This window comes from Chaetodon trifascialis, chromosome 15, assembly GCF_039877785.1.
Source record: "Chaetodon trifascialis isolate fChaTrf1 chromosome 15, fChaTrf1.hap1, whole genome shotgun sequence".
Lineage (NCBI taxonomy): Eukaryota > Metazoa > Chordata > Actinopteri > Chaetodontiformes > Chaetodontidae > Chaetodon > Chaetodon trifascialis.
In genome coordinates, this window is record NC_092070.1 from 16,919,207 (window position 1) to 16,936,630 (window position 17,424).

The 17,424-nt window shown below is 40.7% G+C and overlaps 1 protein-coding gene across 1 annotated transcript; it reads right to left on the minus strand.

Annotated features, from left to right (window-relative positions):
• Nucleotides 1–752: 752 nt before the first annotated feature.
• LOC139343519 (immunoglobulin lambda-1 light chain-like) lies at nucleotides 753–6,764 on the minus strand. Its single transcript, XM_070981225.1, has 4 exons — nucleotides 6,725–6,764; nucleotides 6,307–6,632; nucleotides 2,086–2,119; nucleotides 753–1,270 (listed from the first exon to the last, which is right to left on the minus strand). Exons 1-4 carry the CDS (start codon nucleotides 6,762–6,764, stop codon nucleotides 945–947), a joined length of 726 nt encoding a protein of 241 aa, XP_070837326.1. The 3' UTR covers nucleotides 753–944.
• Nucleotides 6,765–17,424: the final 10,660 nt, after the last annotated feature.

Below are 17,424 nucleotides of genomic sequence, written 5' to 3' on the forward strand. Positions count from 1 at the left end.
GTGCTGGAGGAGCAATTTAAGACAACACTGAAACTGAGAGTGACTGACAGGAGGAGGAGCTTTGCTTCAATCTGCATGCTTTGCCACATTTCTTGCTCTCTTATCTTCTGTGAAGGGAAAAGTCTTTTCTGTCTCCATTATTGTCTCTGTGGACAATGTCTCCCCCCAACCCCAAAATATGACAACATGATGATTTGAAAAAGACTTCCTGCACTTTTATTGTCATAGATTTGTTTCTTTGCTCACTTCTTAATAAAAGGGATTGAATTGAGTTCCCTCTGATTTCACAGAGAGCTGACACTTGACCTCTTCATTTACATGCAGCTATAAATAAGCAGAGGAGGCCTGCAGGTGCATCCTGGGAGGGAAGAGAGGGAGGAGCAGAGAGGTGACGCTTCACTGACGGAGGATAAACGTTCAGTTTCATTTGCTCAATTCATCTGATTTTTGCAACATCTTAACGACAGCAAGGAACTAAAACAAAAAAAAGGTGATATTAATCTCTCTGTTGAGCTTTTATTGTAAATTAACACCTAATAACAATGTAGCTTTCTGAAGAAAACACACTGAAGTAATAATCAGACACAAATATGTCTGTTATCTCTGTGTCCTGGATTCATGAGATGTGAGATGAACACGAGGAGTAAAATAAAATCTCCTGACAGTTACAACATTTTTTTGAACATTATTGTTTTAAATGATGTTTTCATCAAAACAAATAAATACAAACACTTTTGTTGTCCACAGTTTTTGGTCTGTTTACTTTTTATTGAATGAGTCTGGACAAACGCAGCAGTTGCAAAGCTGATACAACACCTCCACCTCACTGTCACAACATTTATTACAAGCATGCAGACACATCTTTTCTAACATGTCAACCTTGTCATGAGCAAAGAGCACAAAGAGTAAAGAAGCAGCTTTGAAATGCTCATTCTGCTCCTCTGCTATTCTTGAGTGGGACAGTGGGACTTGTTGATGTTTTTCTGTGAAGTCTGGGAGCCCAAAGACACTTTACATGTGTAAACCTTATCCATGTCCCAGTCTGACGTCTGGATGGCCAGAGAGCTGCTGATTCGGAAAGTCTGGTCTGCTTGCTGAACAGCGGTGCTGGTGGAGATCCCGCTGCTCACTGGTCTCCCACCAGACAACCAGCTCACATCTGCAAAAGGCACAGACTGACTGGACAGACAGACCAGAGTGGCTTTGTTGGACTGGAGCTCAGCACGGGACGGAGGGAAGACTGTGAGGACAGGAGGAGGGAGGCTGGAGCCTGAAAATACATGAAGGACATTCATCAAATAACTCCAAATCGAATCACTGATACAAAGCATGACAGCAGCAGATTATTAACCTGTTTTCTTCAACAATACAACAAACACAGTGAAGAAGTGAAGAAGCGTTTTAAATGAGTGAAAACATTTTGAAATCATCACCTAAAATATGAGCACTCTTCCTGTTTCAAACAAAGTCTATCAGTTACAAACTGAGAAATACTTGGATTCATTCAGGATCATTTTTATGTTGAACAAATTCATGAAGTCACTTTCTGTGTCTCACAAATGGCACAACAGTAAATCAGTGGTCATTTAGCTGTTTTGCTGTTGTCTGTCTAATCATCGAGAGAAAAACTATATTCATTTATATGAAAAAACTCCCTAAACTTGGGAAGATTAGTCAGTAAACATGAATAAACTCAATAATTTAGTGTTGATATGACAGAATAAATTACATTTGACAGATTATTTAGCATTTGTTTTTACAATGATACAAAAGTGTCATCAGTCTTGAAAATATAAAATAATTTTGTACAGATTTTGCCGAAATGTTAAAATTGCTCAGCCATCAAAACACTTCAGAGTATTTGTAGATATCATTGAACATATTTTGATCATTAGCAGATCTTTACTTTGTCCTCAAAGACACAGTCTGGCATCAAAGCAGATGAAAAGAAGTCAAAGTGAAATTCACTCAACAACATGTTTGACTTTCTAAACAGTCAGCCTGATATGAATTGATGATTTTGACTGAATTTGACTCAGAAACAGAGAATCTGTCTTGTTTTGTGATCAGTTAAAAAGTACTTACTTGTCACAGTCAGCTTGGTGCCTTGTCCGAATACCACAGTGATTCAGTTTGTACACATGGCCGTACAAAAACCTCCTGACTCTCACTGATGAGGGGAGTGGAACTGAAACATCCTGTTGAGACCAACTTTCACTGTCAACATCTCATTCACTTCATCAGTCTGCTTCTGCTCACAGACACTGCTGGACTTGAGGACTGATTCTCAGTCTTCTGCTGCATCCTTTTGTTTTCATGCTGGACATGTTCAAAGTCCAGATATCATCAGTCAATTCAGTCCAACGTTAATGAGGAAAATCATTCAGACAATGCAGCTGAACTTGGTTGGCTGTTATTGACTGCAGGGATGGGATAACAGTCATTTTCTGTTTAACTTGCTGCAGCCAAAAGTCGTCTTCAAACGATCAGATTTAACCAAAGCAGTTGATATAATGTCAGAGACATAATGACTCACAAAAATGGCTCCTGCTGTACTGAACTTATCAGGCTGTGCATTTTGTCCTGTAACAGTGTTCACCCTGTGTTTTGTTGACGTTGTTGGAGACCCACAGACCCACTGCTGTATGTGCAAATATACTCAATATGTTCTTCTTATGGCCTCATTAAAACTCAATATGTAGAAAAGTGAAAGATGTTTTGACACATGGTGACATTTCTGATGTTTGAGGTCAATTAAACGTCAGAGAGGTCAAACTCCCTGTTAGACCTCTTATGAACAGACTGTTATAAAACTGCAATAACATGAACTTCTGGAGACTGATTTGATGTTTGGGAGGTGAAATGCTGCATAAAAAGTGCTGACAGCACCAATCACACAGATGGAGCTGATTCAAATCCATTGTATTTAATCTTGTTTCACAGACGGAGTCTCTGAGACCACAAACAGAAGTGATCCATCATTTCCACTGACTGATCAATACAGATATTGACCACATATATTTATCCCCAACAGTAAGAATGAAATTCTCTGTTTATCTTTGTTTATCAGTTGTTGGTGTTTTTTCTGTCTCTTGCAAATGAAAAGAATTAAATGAAAAGCAGAAAACAACAACTGCTAAATCTAATTATTCCTTCAATTTCAGTGTTGAAAGAGATTTGGTAGAAACTGGTCAGGATCAGATTGATGAAACTGGTTTGTCGAAAAGTGTCATGTAGGGTAGTTATCGAGAGCATTCATGTTCATGTGTCAGAGAGTCAGAAAGCAGAAGTAGTTAGTGAGGAGGTTTTTGTCACAGTGTAAATCACTGTGATACGTCCTCTTTAGCAGAGTTGTCCCATGTTTGACAGTAATAGACAGCAGAGTCTCCTGCCTCTGCCCTCTTAATGATGAACTGGTAATCTGTGTTTGATGAGGCTTTAGAGTTGAATCTGTCTGAGGAGAATCCTGTTCCAAAGATGAGTGAACTGCTAGAATAGTGAAAACTCAGAACATACTGAGGAGCTTCACCAGGAACCTGTTTGTACCAACTGACAGCACTGCTGTCATATCTCTGAATGTTGCAGTTGAGAACAACCTCTCGTCCTGGAGAAACTGTGTGGACAGCAGGCGTCTGGGTCAGCACGATCACTGCATCAACATCTGTCAACAAAGAGAGAAAAATCCATGAGTGAAAGGTTTGTGTGTGAAAATATGAGCTATAAAAGCAATGAGAAGAATATCTTACATGTTAGAGCAGTGATGAGAGTGCAGAGGGTCCCCAGCATGTTGTCAGTGTGTGCTGTAAACGTCCCTTACTGTCCAGCTGAGAGGTGAGCAGGGTTGGAGTGTGAGGAGAAGAGAGACTGAAGCTTATAAAGACACTGAGGAGAGGAGGAGGAGGAGGAGGAGGAGGAGGAGGAGGAGGAGGAGGAGGAGGAGGAGGAGGAGGAGGAGGAGTGTTAATATTCTCAGTGGTGGTACAAATGTTCTTTTTAAGGATCTGTTCAAGTCAAAAGACTTACAAAAAACATAATCAAGTCATCACAGTTGGCAGGCCATTCCAGCAAAATCTGGAATGGCCTGCCAACTTCCATAAGAGACTGCTGTTCTTTTCTTATATTTAAAAGGCATTTAAAAGACTGGCTCAAGTCCAACCAGACCTGTAATCATTGTTAACTGTATGTACCTAGCTTCCCATGCCGCTGTGCATGTTCCCTCACAGACATACGCAGTGACATGGGTAAACCATAAGAAGCACTGCAACACTTTACAAGGTACTACCTCTTCTCAAGTCACTTTAGCACTGCAGCACTTTAGATATGTACTACTTCCTCATAACTCATCTTGCATTACTCCCAACAAGAAACCCTGCTCTGGTCTTTGCATTGCTGCACCTTCATCTCAATTACTCATCCCTGACAGTTCATCTTGTTTTTAATGGCACCGCACATAATGGTTTTTGTTATGTATAACTGTCTGTTGTGTCTGTCCCGGTAGTTTTGTATTGATTGTCTCTCTCTCAGTACCTTGATATGTTGTATTTTGACCTCAAATTCTATCTCTCCTATGTACTTGTTTTCTGTTTTGTTTTGTTTTTATTATGTATTATGACCCTTGTATGCCTCAATGGCTCTGAACACCATGCCGCAGGACTACAGTTGGAAACTAGCTTTTGGCTAACACTGGCACATTTACAGTAATGTATGATTGATGTGCGCTGTCCTCTTTAAATAAACTTAAAAAAAACAAAAAAAAACCATGACAAATATGATGTTGCTGGATTTCAGATTATTTATAAATCCTGATTTACATTTGTGAATCCTTCTGTGAGCACTCATTAATACTGAGACTGATCGGACTAAATCCAACAGAAACAACATATATGAAGGACCCCAGCCTCTGCAGCCATCGTCACGTTCAGTTATTCCTGGTGTTTCCTGTGTTTTCTCCCTGACCTCGTGTCTCCTGTGCTCCCCTCTTTGTTTCTCTGTGTGTTTGTCTGTGGATGTGTTGTGGTCGTAGCTCTCCTCTGCTCCTCACGTCCTGATTGCTGTTCAGCAGACACACCTGCTCCAAGCAGCTCACCTGCAGCCGTGAGAACTCCAGTTGAGCTCACCATCAATTCGTCTCACCTTTCCCAAGTCCTACGTAAACTGTGTTCAATCATCTTCAGCCTTTGAGTGTTGCTTTTGAGTACAGAGTTAACTGGACATAACAGAAGGATTACATTTTAATGATAGATCTGATGTAGCAGTGGCAAATGGCAAATATGAGCCACATGTTGCCTCTATTGCTTGTAATCGAGATTAAGTTAACACTTTTATTTTACATGAATTATTATGGCTTCATTTTTTTAAAACCACGATGTTGACAGTCCACCTGACCCCTGAAAATTTCATGGATAACACCACATAAGGTTTGAATCCTAACTTTAAAAAAAAACTAGTTTATTCTGGATGAAGGTGAAATGTTTTTACTGATTAACTTCTTCAATAAGTTTATTATTATCAATATTATGATTGTAAAAGAATGAATGCAACATACTTATAAATATGTCCTTTCGTCGGTTCTTTGTTCTGGCTGTGTTTTGTCTGCTCTGGTTCTGTTTCTGTTTCTCTGCAGGGCTGGAGTGTGGCAGGGGTGGGGCTGATCTCCTGTGAAGTGAGCGGCTTCTTGACCTACCTGACTCTAATCCTCGCTCATCAAGACTCTCCTTTTTAAGCTGGCTTCTCCCACACTCCTGTACCAGATGATTCCCTCTCTTACCCTCTGTGTCTCACCACAGGTTGATCTCCTGGTCCCTGCCACGCTTCTCCAGCCGATGCTGTAGTTCTGTGCAGTGCTTTTGGTTCGCTCATGTGAGTTTTGTATTTTTCCTGAACGATTGTTTGCTCTTGTCTGTTGAGTTTTTCCCCATCAGTGATTTTTGGTTTTTGTCTGCTTAAGCTGCATTTTTCCCCAACAGTGAAATTGTTGTTTTTTTTTGTTCTCTTCTTTTTGTTTGCTGAGTTTTTTTCCACAGCGGTGATTTTTGGTTGTTGTTGTGTTTTGTTTGTTTGTTTGAAATCAATAAACTTTGCTAAATTGTCTCTGCATTCTGGGTCCTCACCTTCCCCACGACCTTAACATTCTTGGTCAAGGAAGTGAAGTTTTTTTTACATTGTTGAAAACAAATGATTGGACATGGTGGGATGTTACAGTGAGCTTGTTTGGTGGCTCTATTATCAGTGGACATGTGTCAGAGAGTCAGAAAGCAGAAGTAGTTAGTGAGGAGGTTTTTGTCACAGTGTAAATCACTGTGATACGTTCTCCTGAGCAGAGTTGTCCCATGTTTGACAGTAATAGACTGCTGAGTCTCCCTCCTCCACATTGCTGATGATCAAACGATAATCTGATTGTGACTGATGAGTAGATGTGAACTTCGGAGATGAGAAACCAGAGCCATAGCTGGGAGAGCTCCAGCTGTGATAAAACCTCAGTACAAACTGAGGAACTCCTCCTGGAATCTGTTTGTACCAACTAGCATCATAGTCAGTCACAGTGCCCAGGTTACAGTCCATGGTGGCTGTCTCTCCTGTCCTCAGCGTCACAACAGGAGGCTTCTGTGTCACCACCGTCACACCACTCACACCTGGAAACAACAAGATGACATGAAGTCAAGAGAAACACACAGACTGATGAATCCAACATGAGCTCAAAGCTGCAGTAAGTCAGCCTCCTTACATGTTAGAGCAGTGATGAGAGTGCAGAGGGTCCCCAGCATGTTGTCAGTGTGTGCTGTAAACGTCCCTTACTGTCCAGCTGAGAGGTGAGCAGGGTTGGAGTGTGAGGAGAAGAGAGACTGAAGCTTATAAAGACACTGAGGAGACGAGGAGGAGGAGGAGGAGGAGGAGGAGGAGGAGGAGGAGGAGGAGGAGGAGGAGGAGTTTCAACACTCAACACTGGTTTCAGTCATGAATAAATATCCACAAATCAGTTTGTTCCAGTTTGTTTTGTTGTTGTTCTTGTTGTCATTGTAGGTCTGATGATGACCTTTACATCTGTGTTAATATTCTCAGGGTTGATAAAAATGTTCTCTTTGAAGTGCTGTTTCATTTCAAAGACATGAAGTAAAGATGATCAGATGCTAAATGAGACTTAATTGGATTTCAAAATTGTTTTCTCTCACAGTTGTTTTTGAAAATACATTCAATAAACAGTAATGAGTAATAGTCAAAGTCAGCAATAACATGTACACAGGACTCTGGACATGTTTCAGTCTTGACTGTCTCTTGCAGAGCACACATCCCTGAGGGACACCACTGCTGATTGTCCAGGTGCTGGATGTGATTTTATCCAGTCTCACCTGCTGCATCCTGTTAGTCAGGAACTTTGTGATCTGACAGGTAGAAAATAAGATGGTGGAGTCAACACAACTGTTTATCCCTTATCATACTTAGAGAAGTGTCCTCTCATCAGCTTAGCATGATCCATATTAATAATAAGTCCTGTCATTAATTTCTTGGAAACACATCATTCATTTTTGATTCTAAAATAGTATTTTCTGTAAACAATGAGTTTTGTAACAGTGTAATAAATCATGACCTTTCGTTGCATGTGTGAATATTGTTTATATTTAGCAAATGTTTCTGTGGGGAAGTTACAGAAAGCATTGGCTGTTTGCTGACTGCCAGTCAAAACCTGTGAGAGACTCAGAAAGCAGAAGTATTTAGTGAGGAGGTTTTTGTCACAGTGTAAATCACTGTGATACGTACTCCTTAGCAGAGCCGTCATATGTGTGACAGTAATAGACTGCTGAGTCTCCCTCCTCCACATTGCTGATGATCAAACGATAATCTGATTGTGACTGATGAGTAGAAGTAAACCTCGGAGACAAGAAACCAGAGCCATACTCAGGAGAGCTCCAGCTGTGATAAAACCTCAGTACAAACTGAGGAACTCCTCCTGGAATCTGTTTGTACCATCGAGCAGCACTGCCAGTCACAGTGCCCAGGTTACAGTCCATGGTGGCTGTCTCTCCTGTCCTCAGCGTCACAACAGGAGGCTTCTGTGTCACCACCGTCACACCACTCACACCTGGAAACAACAAGATGACATGAAGTCAAGAGAAACACACAGACTGATGAATCCAACATGAGCTGAAAGCTGCAGTAAGTCAGCCTCCTTACATGTTAGAGCAGTGATGAGAGTGCAGAGGGTCCCCAGCATGTTGTCAGTGTGTGCTGTAAACGTCCCTTACTGTCCAGCTGAGAGGTGAGCAGGGTTGGAGTGTGAGGAGAAGAGAGACTGAAGCTTATAAAGACACTGAGGAGAGGAGAAGAGGAGGAGGAGGAGGAGGAGGAGGAGGAGGAGGAGGAGGAGGAGGAGGAGGAGGAGGAGTTTCAACACTCAACACTGGTTTCATTCACAGATCAACTCAATTGTGTTTGTGTGACTGAGTCATTTCAAGCCAACAATCTCATATTTCATGACCTTAATGTTTATGAACTGATGGTGTTTGGAGGTGTGTTGAAGGCCTTTGTATGAGTATTTTTAACTCCAGTCAAATCATCATCAGTGTATCAGTTCATGTTGATCTTTCATCGTTGTATGTGAAGTAAACGTTATTCTGTAAGAAGAACATGTGGAGGTAAAGTGTTCACCTCTATTCTCAGTATCTTCACTTGTCTAAATTTTCTTTCCACCACACAAACATGTTTCCTAATAATCCAAACAGATGAACAGAAATGTTTTAGTCAAACTGTTCATCACTTGATGTTGGGGTTTGTCTCATGAAACAGGGTTCATGTATTCAGATTTCTGTTATAGTTACTGCAGCTGGAAGTGTAACAATCATCACTACTTCACTATACCAGGTGATAATTTAATTAAACCAGCAGAGTAGATCAGAGCTGAAATCCATCTTTCAACATGAGGTTGATTCTTTTGGTGTCGACTGCCCTCACCCTGCTGCCCCAGCAAACAACAGTGAAGGAAACAGCTCTGGTGACCACAGCCTGCTAGAACAGTGTTTTCCAACCTTTTTGAGCCATGGCGCATATTTTACATTAGAAAAATCACAAGGTACTCCACCACCAAACAAAATGTCACAGAAAGTACATTTATTGAAATATAATGCAAATCCAGTCTCAATTTACTCAATTTACTTACTCAGTGTGAAACTGAGGCCTGTTTAGTTGAACACAAAGCTGATATTCTTGCAGGAATTGAAGAAAAACACACAGGATGATTTCACCTGATTGGTGCTCTGAGCCTTAGAGCACCAATCAGGTGAAATTGGATAATCTTCCACAGCACACCTGATGATTTCTCTTGGCACACTTATGTACCTCAGCACAGTGGTTGGGACAGTGGTTGGGAAACACTGTGCTAGAACATCCTCAGCACAGGACTGCAGACACTGAATGACCAGAGCCTCCACAGAAGCGTCAGCTCTGGACCTTCTTGTGCACAGCCTCTGTGTTCTTAGTCCAGTCCAGCTTGGTGTCCAAGTGTCCTCCTGCGTACTTCGAACCCTTCACATTTTTCATGTCCTTCTTGTGGATTTAAATAGTTGTAGGTGGTGTTTTTCACCTGCTAAACTTCCCCACAAACTCCTTTGTTGTACCAGAGATAAAAGACAGAAGGTTTAATTAATGACTTGTGAAAAAAAAAAAAAAGAAAAAATCCAACTGACAATGGATGAAAGTGAGATGTTTTAACTGGTGCATTTCTCACATTTTTGTGTTAGTTCTGTTTATCATTTTCACATTGTAAAAGAAGAAATGCAAAATTCTTATAATTATTCACAGAGCTGATTTGGTGGCTCAATTGTCAGTGGACTAATGTCAGAGAGTCAGAAAGCAGAAGTAGTTAGTGAGGAGGTTTTTGTCACAGTGTAAATCACTGTGATACGTACTCAGCAGCAGAGCTGTCATATGTTTCACAGTAATAGACAGCAGAGTCTCCTGCCTCTGCCCTCTTAATGATGAACTGGTAATCTGTGTTTGATGAGGCTTTAGAGTTGAATCTGTCTGAGGAGAATCCTGTTCCAAAGTAGAGTGAACTGTCTGAATAGAGAAAACTCAGAACATACTGAGGAGCTTCACCAGGAACCTGTTTATACCAATTGACAGCACTGCTGTCATATCTCTGAATGTTGCAGTTGAGAACAACCTCTTGTCCTGGAGAAACTGTGTGGACAGCAGGCGTCTGGGTCAGCACTTTCGCTGCATCAACATCTGTCAACAAACACAGAAAAATCCATGAGTGAAAGGTTTGTGTGTGAAAATATGAGCTATAAAAGCAATGAGAAGAATATCTTACATGTTAGAGCAGTGATGAGAGTGCAGAGGGTCCCCAGCATGTTGTCAGTGTGTGCTGTAAACATCCCTTACTGTCCAGCTGAGAGAGGTGAGCAGGGTTGGAGTGTGAGGAGAAGAGAGACTGAAGCTTATAAAGACACTGAGGAGGAGGAGGAGGAGGAGGAGGAGGAGGAGGAGGAGGAGGAGGAGGAGGAGGAGGAGGAGTTTACATCAGTGTTAATATTCTCAGAGGTGGTACAAATGTTCTTCTAAAGTTTGAGTCAAAAGACAAAGAAAATATGATCACATAAATAAATATAAGATAAGATAAATATGATGTTGTTGGATTTCAGATTGATAGTTTCTCACACTTGTTTATGACAGTATGAGCAGTAAACAGTTTTCAGTAACAATCATGTTTACACACCAGGAATTTGGTTTTCTGTTGCTCTCAAAGTATGTACAAAGAAATAGAGATACAGCTCCGAACAACGCTGAACAAAGGTCAAAATAAACATTTAACTATCCGTACATAGAACGAACAAAACAATCTTTTTACAACCACAATGTTGCCGGTCCGCCAGAACATTTTGTGAGTAAAGAAACTATGAACACAGCACCAGGTGTGAATCCTAATTTATTCTGGATGAGGGAGGAATGTTTTTACTGGTCCACTTCTTCAACAAGTTTATTATGATTAATATTACTATTGTAAAAGAATGAATGCAACATACTTATAAATATCTACCTTTGTCAATTCTTGTGGAAAGAAAACAAAATTATTACTAAAACAAATGATTGGACATGGTGGGATGTAGGGTTGGGCGGTACCGTCATAAAAAAAAAAATGCTGCGCATATAGGTCTATAGGGGCCTGCCATGATTGTAGCATCGTCATAACAAAAATGAAGTCCACTCCGTTCAATGTATGTGGTTGAATTTTTACTCGAGGAAAAGGTGACTGTGCAAAAGTACATGCTGAGAATGAACCCGAGCAGTCGTACAGATGTAACACACGCGCTCATTTAGGCGCATCTGAGCAGAGTACCGTTATCTCGTCCAAGCATACGGAGAAACTCCTCTGTCGAAAACACGTTTTCAGCCTTTTTTCTGCTTGCTATTGTCCTCAGCTCTCATAAAAGGACGAAATGCAAATAAAACAGGAAAATAACACTTCAGGCAGCTCACGAGAGTCCTCTGCTCATTCATGAGACGGAGCGGTGAAACTAACTGCGTGGTTACGCCGGTCAATAGCTCAGCGACCCGCCCACATTCACCATAGAAACACCAATGACGATCCCCTCACAGATCCCCTCCTGCTGGCCTTAGTATTTCCTCTGTGTGTGTGTGTGTGTGTGTGTGTGTGTGTGTGTGTGTGTGTGTGTGTGTGTGTGTGTGTGTGTGTGTGTGTGTGTGTGTGTGTGTGTGTGTGTGACAGACATGTGTATTGGACATTTGTGAAAATACGGAACAAATCGCGTCCCAACATTTAATTGTCAATTAAAGGACGACTCCGTATTTTACGGGACGGGTGGCAACCCTACCTATAATTGACCTTGAACAGCCAATTATGTGGAGAGATTGCTGCCCCATACAAAATAAAACAAATATAGAACAGAAATATGTCAGCTAAGACGCGACATTAATGATCCGTTAATGTCAGGAAGCACCCAACAAGCCAAAGCTTCTATGAGCCATAGACGAACGCAGTTCAATTCGCCTGATCTAATAAGCAATTGATGAAGCACTGAAAAAACACTTTAAAAACCTTCTCATGGTCAATTCTTTAAGCCGAATTACTCAGCAGAGCATACTGATTACTTTCTCAGATCGAAAACACGCGGACCGGCACAGATTTTGGAGAAAAAGCGAGATAACTTTAAATTTGTAGATTTTTGACTGCGGTTTGGCGAGCCCCGCAGCGTTCCGTTAGAGTCCTCACTTCGGGACGAAAGCGAGTGCCACACTGTCAAAATAGTTATATTTCTCCGTAGATTTTACAAATACATCATAAACTATCACTGAGGTTTAGGCGTGTTATTCAAATGTGTACTTTTTCCATAATGAATCTTACCTGGCCACAGTTTCATGCAAACGATGTCCTCGTGCGCCTGAGGTGAACGGCAGAGTCCCGTGATCTTGCTGGGCAGGTGGAGGTCTGCTATCCTGCACGTTCACATACAACCAGATTGACTGTCCGTGTACATGTGTGAAAGAAGATTCACCGACCGGTATCGAGGAACACTTTTAGGTCAAATTTCAGGTTTCTGCGTGAGCTCAGAGCGGGACACAGTGGAACTACACTGTTAAAAGGGATTTGGGCTTTTAGTCAGAAGGACTATTGCTGTCAAGCTGAGAGAACTCTACCCATTACAACAAAGTAAAAAGAGTTCAAACAACTTCAACTTGAAAAAAGCGCGGAAACTCATTAAAAACTCATGATAATCCATTCAGTTAACTTCAGCAAATACGCCGGTATTTCAACCAACACGCATGCGCCCGCAATGTGACGTCACGCGCAGTGTTGAACTTTAAATCCGAGCCGACTGCCATCTTTTTACCTCGGAGGCGAGCCGTCCAGTAAGTACATTTAAAATTATTTTAGCTTAGTTAGTTCATCTGTTGGTAATGTGCATGGGTCGTCTAATGTCTCTCCATCTCAAATTATCCGTCAAGATATTAAACCTGTGATGAATATTTCATGTTCGTTCTTTTTCGGAAATACTTTGGCATGTAGCGCTAGCTAGCTAGCGCCGCCAGAGTGAAACAGCAAGTTAATGTAGGGTTGAGCCTCATATTCGACTGTAACAATTATTCGGCACCGACAGTGTACTCTTATAGGAGTGAAACAGTGCGCGACTTGTCTTTATTATTACGAAAAAATGTGTCAACTGTGGGAATATTATACCTGGATCAACCCGCTAATATACGTGACGTTGCGACTTGTACAAGAGGCTTTGTTCGCACTCAAACAACCTGGCACAGGATTGACAAGGCAGCGAAATAACGGAGCAACTTATGTTCCACGAGGAAGAGGAGTTGAAAAACACTGACCACTGCCGTAGTGTATGGATATTTTTTTATGTAGAGTTAGGTGCTGTATAAACACGTAGTGATAGGTGATTGTTTTCAGGTGTGCCGTTACACTCTGTATCCATGGCAACGCGCAGCAGTGGGGGTGAACGGTAAACGTTTTTTGGCCAGTGGGAAAGGAGCCCTATGCCGTTTGAAAGCGGGTCGACCGAGTTTAAATGTAGTTCCTTTCCTATTGACCAAAAAACCCGGGTCTGATCTTCAGCTGGAAGCTGCCACCAAAGACATAATATACGTCGACGCCTCATTGACTGACGCTTCCTATTGGAACTGACGTTCAGCGCGGCCGCCATCTTGGATGGGTCTCCCATGCGCCCCCAGTGCATTTATTTCTACTGAGGAAGGTGTATGTCCAACTACAATAATCATAACTTTTTACCTGATTTTCACACGGTTTGGTTTGTTACAAATGGCAGAGATGTAGTTATGACACAGGACGCTGTCACACATTAAAAACACGTGCTTGATGCTGAAATACTTTGTTAAAGAGCATAATACAGACATATGGTATGGCATATGAATAAATGTATAAATTAATTAATTTAATATTTTAATAAACAGTTTTATTGTTCATTTGAATTTATTTCTCTCTCTCACTCACTCACACACACACAAAATCATGACCCTTCTGTACACACCAATGACACAAGAATTTCTTTATCTTTGTTTTTGTGCGAGTATATTTAATGTAAAGTTAGGCACATGCACGCACGCACACACACACACACACACACACACACACACACAAAAACCAGACATCTCACATAACATGTTGACATGCGTATTAAACTTTGAGTAAGTTTTTTTACTCAGTTGTGTTGGAATAAAACTTCACCAAAACAAACTGTCAAAACGAGGAAGGTTTTTTCTTTTTAGCCAACACATCATGTGTCGGCCCACAGTCCACTGCTGTTTTCAAACACACACATGTACACAAACACACACACCTTCTGGCCTGACATGTCTAAATTTAAACAACTGTTCACAGCTTTAGGATGACAAAGATTCCACAATAGCCTGAACTGAAACTGCTGATGTTTGTGATATACACTGATTTTAACACATATACATACATACAAAGCTCCCATATATACCTGCTCAGTACATTTTTTCCTTCTTTAATTTTTTTTTTAAGGCCTGGAAAAGTAAGATTTAAAATTCCAGATCATTCCAGCGTCTTACACTACCCTGTTAAGCTTGTAACTGGGGCTGGGAAGCTAAATAAAATAAAATAAATAAATAAAATAGGGGCATAGTTGCTGTCTTTACGTTGACTTTGGTTGGCTCTGGTGCTTGCGGAGACCCACCCAATATGTCGGTGATGCTGGATTACGCTCCAGCACGTAATGAGGCGTCTACGTATATTATGTCTATGGCTGCCACCGCTGTGCGTTGCCATGGATACAAAATGTAACGGTACACACATCACTCATGAGAAGCTCTCTTTTCTCGCTGTCTTGTCAGTGCTGTGCCATGTGGCTTCTGTTTTTACAATGTAATCACTTACCATTCAGATGAGTGACATGGCCAAGTGTGTCCACTTTATAATAAAGTCGTGTTTATTTCATCTTAGGATACATTAAAATCTGGAAGCTTTAAATTGTGAACTGTGCAATTTTTTCAGAGATTTGTGGCGATACACAGTATTTTGCACATCTAAAAATACACATACACAATAAGGAAACTGAACTTAGTGTGTTTTGTGCTGATAATGGTTGTATTTCTTTCTTTCTTTCTTTCTTTCTTTCTTTCTTTCTTTCTTTCTTTCTTTCTTTCTTTCTTTCTTTCTTTCTTTTTTCTGTACAGGGTTACTTCACTTCAGTGTAGGCTGTGCTGTTTGGGGCAACTGCCCCTCAATGAGGTGGTCCTGCAAGTGTTTCTCCTCGCTGAACCAACGCACACTAATTGTCCATTATATGTCCACCTTGTTTTCATTTTCTGACTTATTTCTATTGCTCTGTTTGGAGGAACACTAATCCATGTGATGTTATAGAGAAATTGTCAAGAGAGTGGACATTTCAGTAATGTTTGAATGTTTTCATTTTCAACATTTTGAGCAAGTTTCTCAGATACGTTTTTTTGTTTGTTTTTATGACTCTTTGCAATTTGGGGGGGAGAGGAGGATGACAGCCAAGCTGTCCTCCATGACAGACAATGACTCCCACCCACTCCAACACACACTCACTGCACTGAGGAGCTCCATCAGTGATAGGATGCTACATCCAAAGTGTGTGAAGGAGCGGTATCGCAGGTCATTCCTTCCTGCAGCTGTCAGACTACACAACAAGAACTGCTGAAAGTAATTTTTTGATATTTTATCTGTAAATCATCTGTAAATTACCTGTGCAATAATCTGGGCAAAAACTGGTGCAATAATCTGTGCATTTATCTGTAAATCATTTGTAAATGATCTGTACAATAATCTGGGCGATAGCTGGTGCAATAATCTACAATTCATCCTGTACCTAACAGTCCGCAAATACAATTTATAATTTGATAATGCTTATTTTTATATAATGCTTATTTTTATTACACCCCTTTGTATATACTTGGTGGTTTTTACCTAATTCTATCTTTTACTGGTGCTGCTGTACATTGGAATTTCCCCTTGCGGGACAAATAAAGGTATATTGAATTGAATTGAACTGAATTTACTGCAGCAACTCTGAACATTCACTCAGAAAGGACTCTGTTGAACTCGGAGAGTTATTGTTTTTCCCCAAAGGATGGGTGCGCTTCTTTTTATGTGTTTTATTATTATTATTATTATTATGTATGTGTGGGACAGTGTAGTTTCAGTTTGTGAGCAAAAGTGTGTTAGAGGGTGTAAGTGCTATTTTTTTAACATGTCCCAAAGAAGGTCTTTTTTGATGTCTTGACATCCATTGACACTTATTTTGAAGCAAGGCTGCTTGAAGTTGGACTTGTTGGGGGTTAAATAAAGGTCCTTATTGAATTGTCTGTTCAGCTATTTTTTCTTGGGTTAATATTTAGTTTGTCTAATTCTCATGGAGATTCTTTGTAGATATTATTTTGCTTAAAATTTTGAAATCTAGTAATTTCTGTAAACTCAAGTAACTTGGCAATAAAGCATGAGAAAAAATAATAATGTTGCCCTAACTTGATAAAATAAGTTCAACCAACATCTTTTTTAGTTCTCTTAAGTAATGTTTTCCAGTCCACATTACTTGATACAGAAAGTTGAGTCAACAAATGGCAAGTTATAGCAATTATGTATTCCATGTTGAGCCAACTTGATTCACAGTTGTTGGAACTTGATCAAATAAATTCAACCAACATCTCAAAATTATCTCAAATAATATTTTTAAGTTCAACTTACTTGATGCAGGAAGTTGAGTCAACAGACTGTATGTTGCATGAACTCATGTTTTGAAGTGTAAAAAACTTGACACTATAAGTTGACTCAAATTAACTCAGTCAAAGCAACAAGATGACTTGACATAGTTAAGTCGGGTCACCTAAGCTTTTTTTTTTTTTTTTTTTTTACAGTGCATGCTTCCCGTGAAATTATTTTCTCCGCATTTATCCCATCCTCGGTCTGTCGATCCTCCGCGGCAGACCAGGAGCGGTGGGCTGCCAGCTGCCAGCCGCCAGCCGACGCCGGCGCCCGGGGACCAGTTCTCCTTCGGTGCTTCGGTTCTCCTTCCTTTGGTGATCTTCTTGTATGATTTTAGTGGGAGTTATTTAAGGAGGAAACCTTAGGTTCATGCAAACTCCACACAGAAAGGCCCCCTTTTTTCCTCGAGCAGCAGGCACCGAAGGCGTGGTGGTGGACACGCCACCAGCGCCCACAGCGGGATTCCGGGGGCCTTCTAGCTGTGAGGTGACAAGTGTGACCACTTGTGCAACCGTGCTACCCTACAAATAAGTGTCAGACATTATTATGGAAAGAATCCATACAGAGATACTTCTTTGTTGATGAGTAAGATCTGTTTTGCTGAAGCAGAAACAGCTGTTGTAGCGCTGTTTCTGCGCCACCAGACTCCATTCAATAAAACAGTCATTTTAGCATTTTTAAAAAAACTT

Excerpts from the sequence above, each read along its gene's own strand:
- LOC139343519 (XM_070981225.1), bottom strand. The coding sequence starts at position 6,764 with ATGCTGGGGACCCTCTGCACTCTCATCACTGCTCTAACAT. Across the intron at positions 6,633-6,724 it reads TCTCATCACTGCTCTAACAT|GTGTGAGTGGTGTGACGGTG; the intron begins GTAAGGAGGCTG and ends TGTTGTTTCCAG. Across the intron at positions 1,271-2,085 it reads CACCAAGCTGACTGTGACAA|GCTCCAGCCTCCCTCCTCCT; the intron begins GTAAGTACTTTT and ends ATGTATTTTCAG.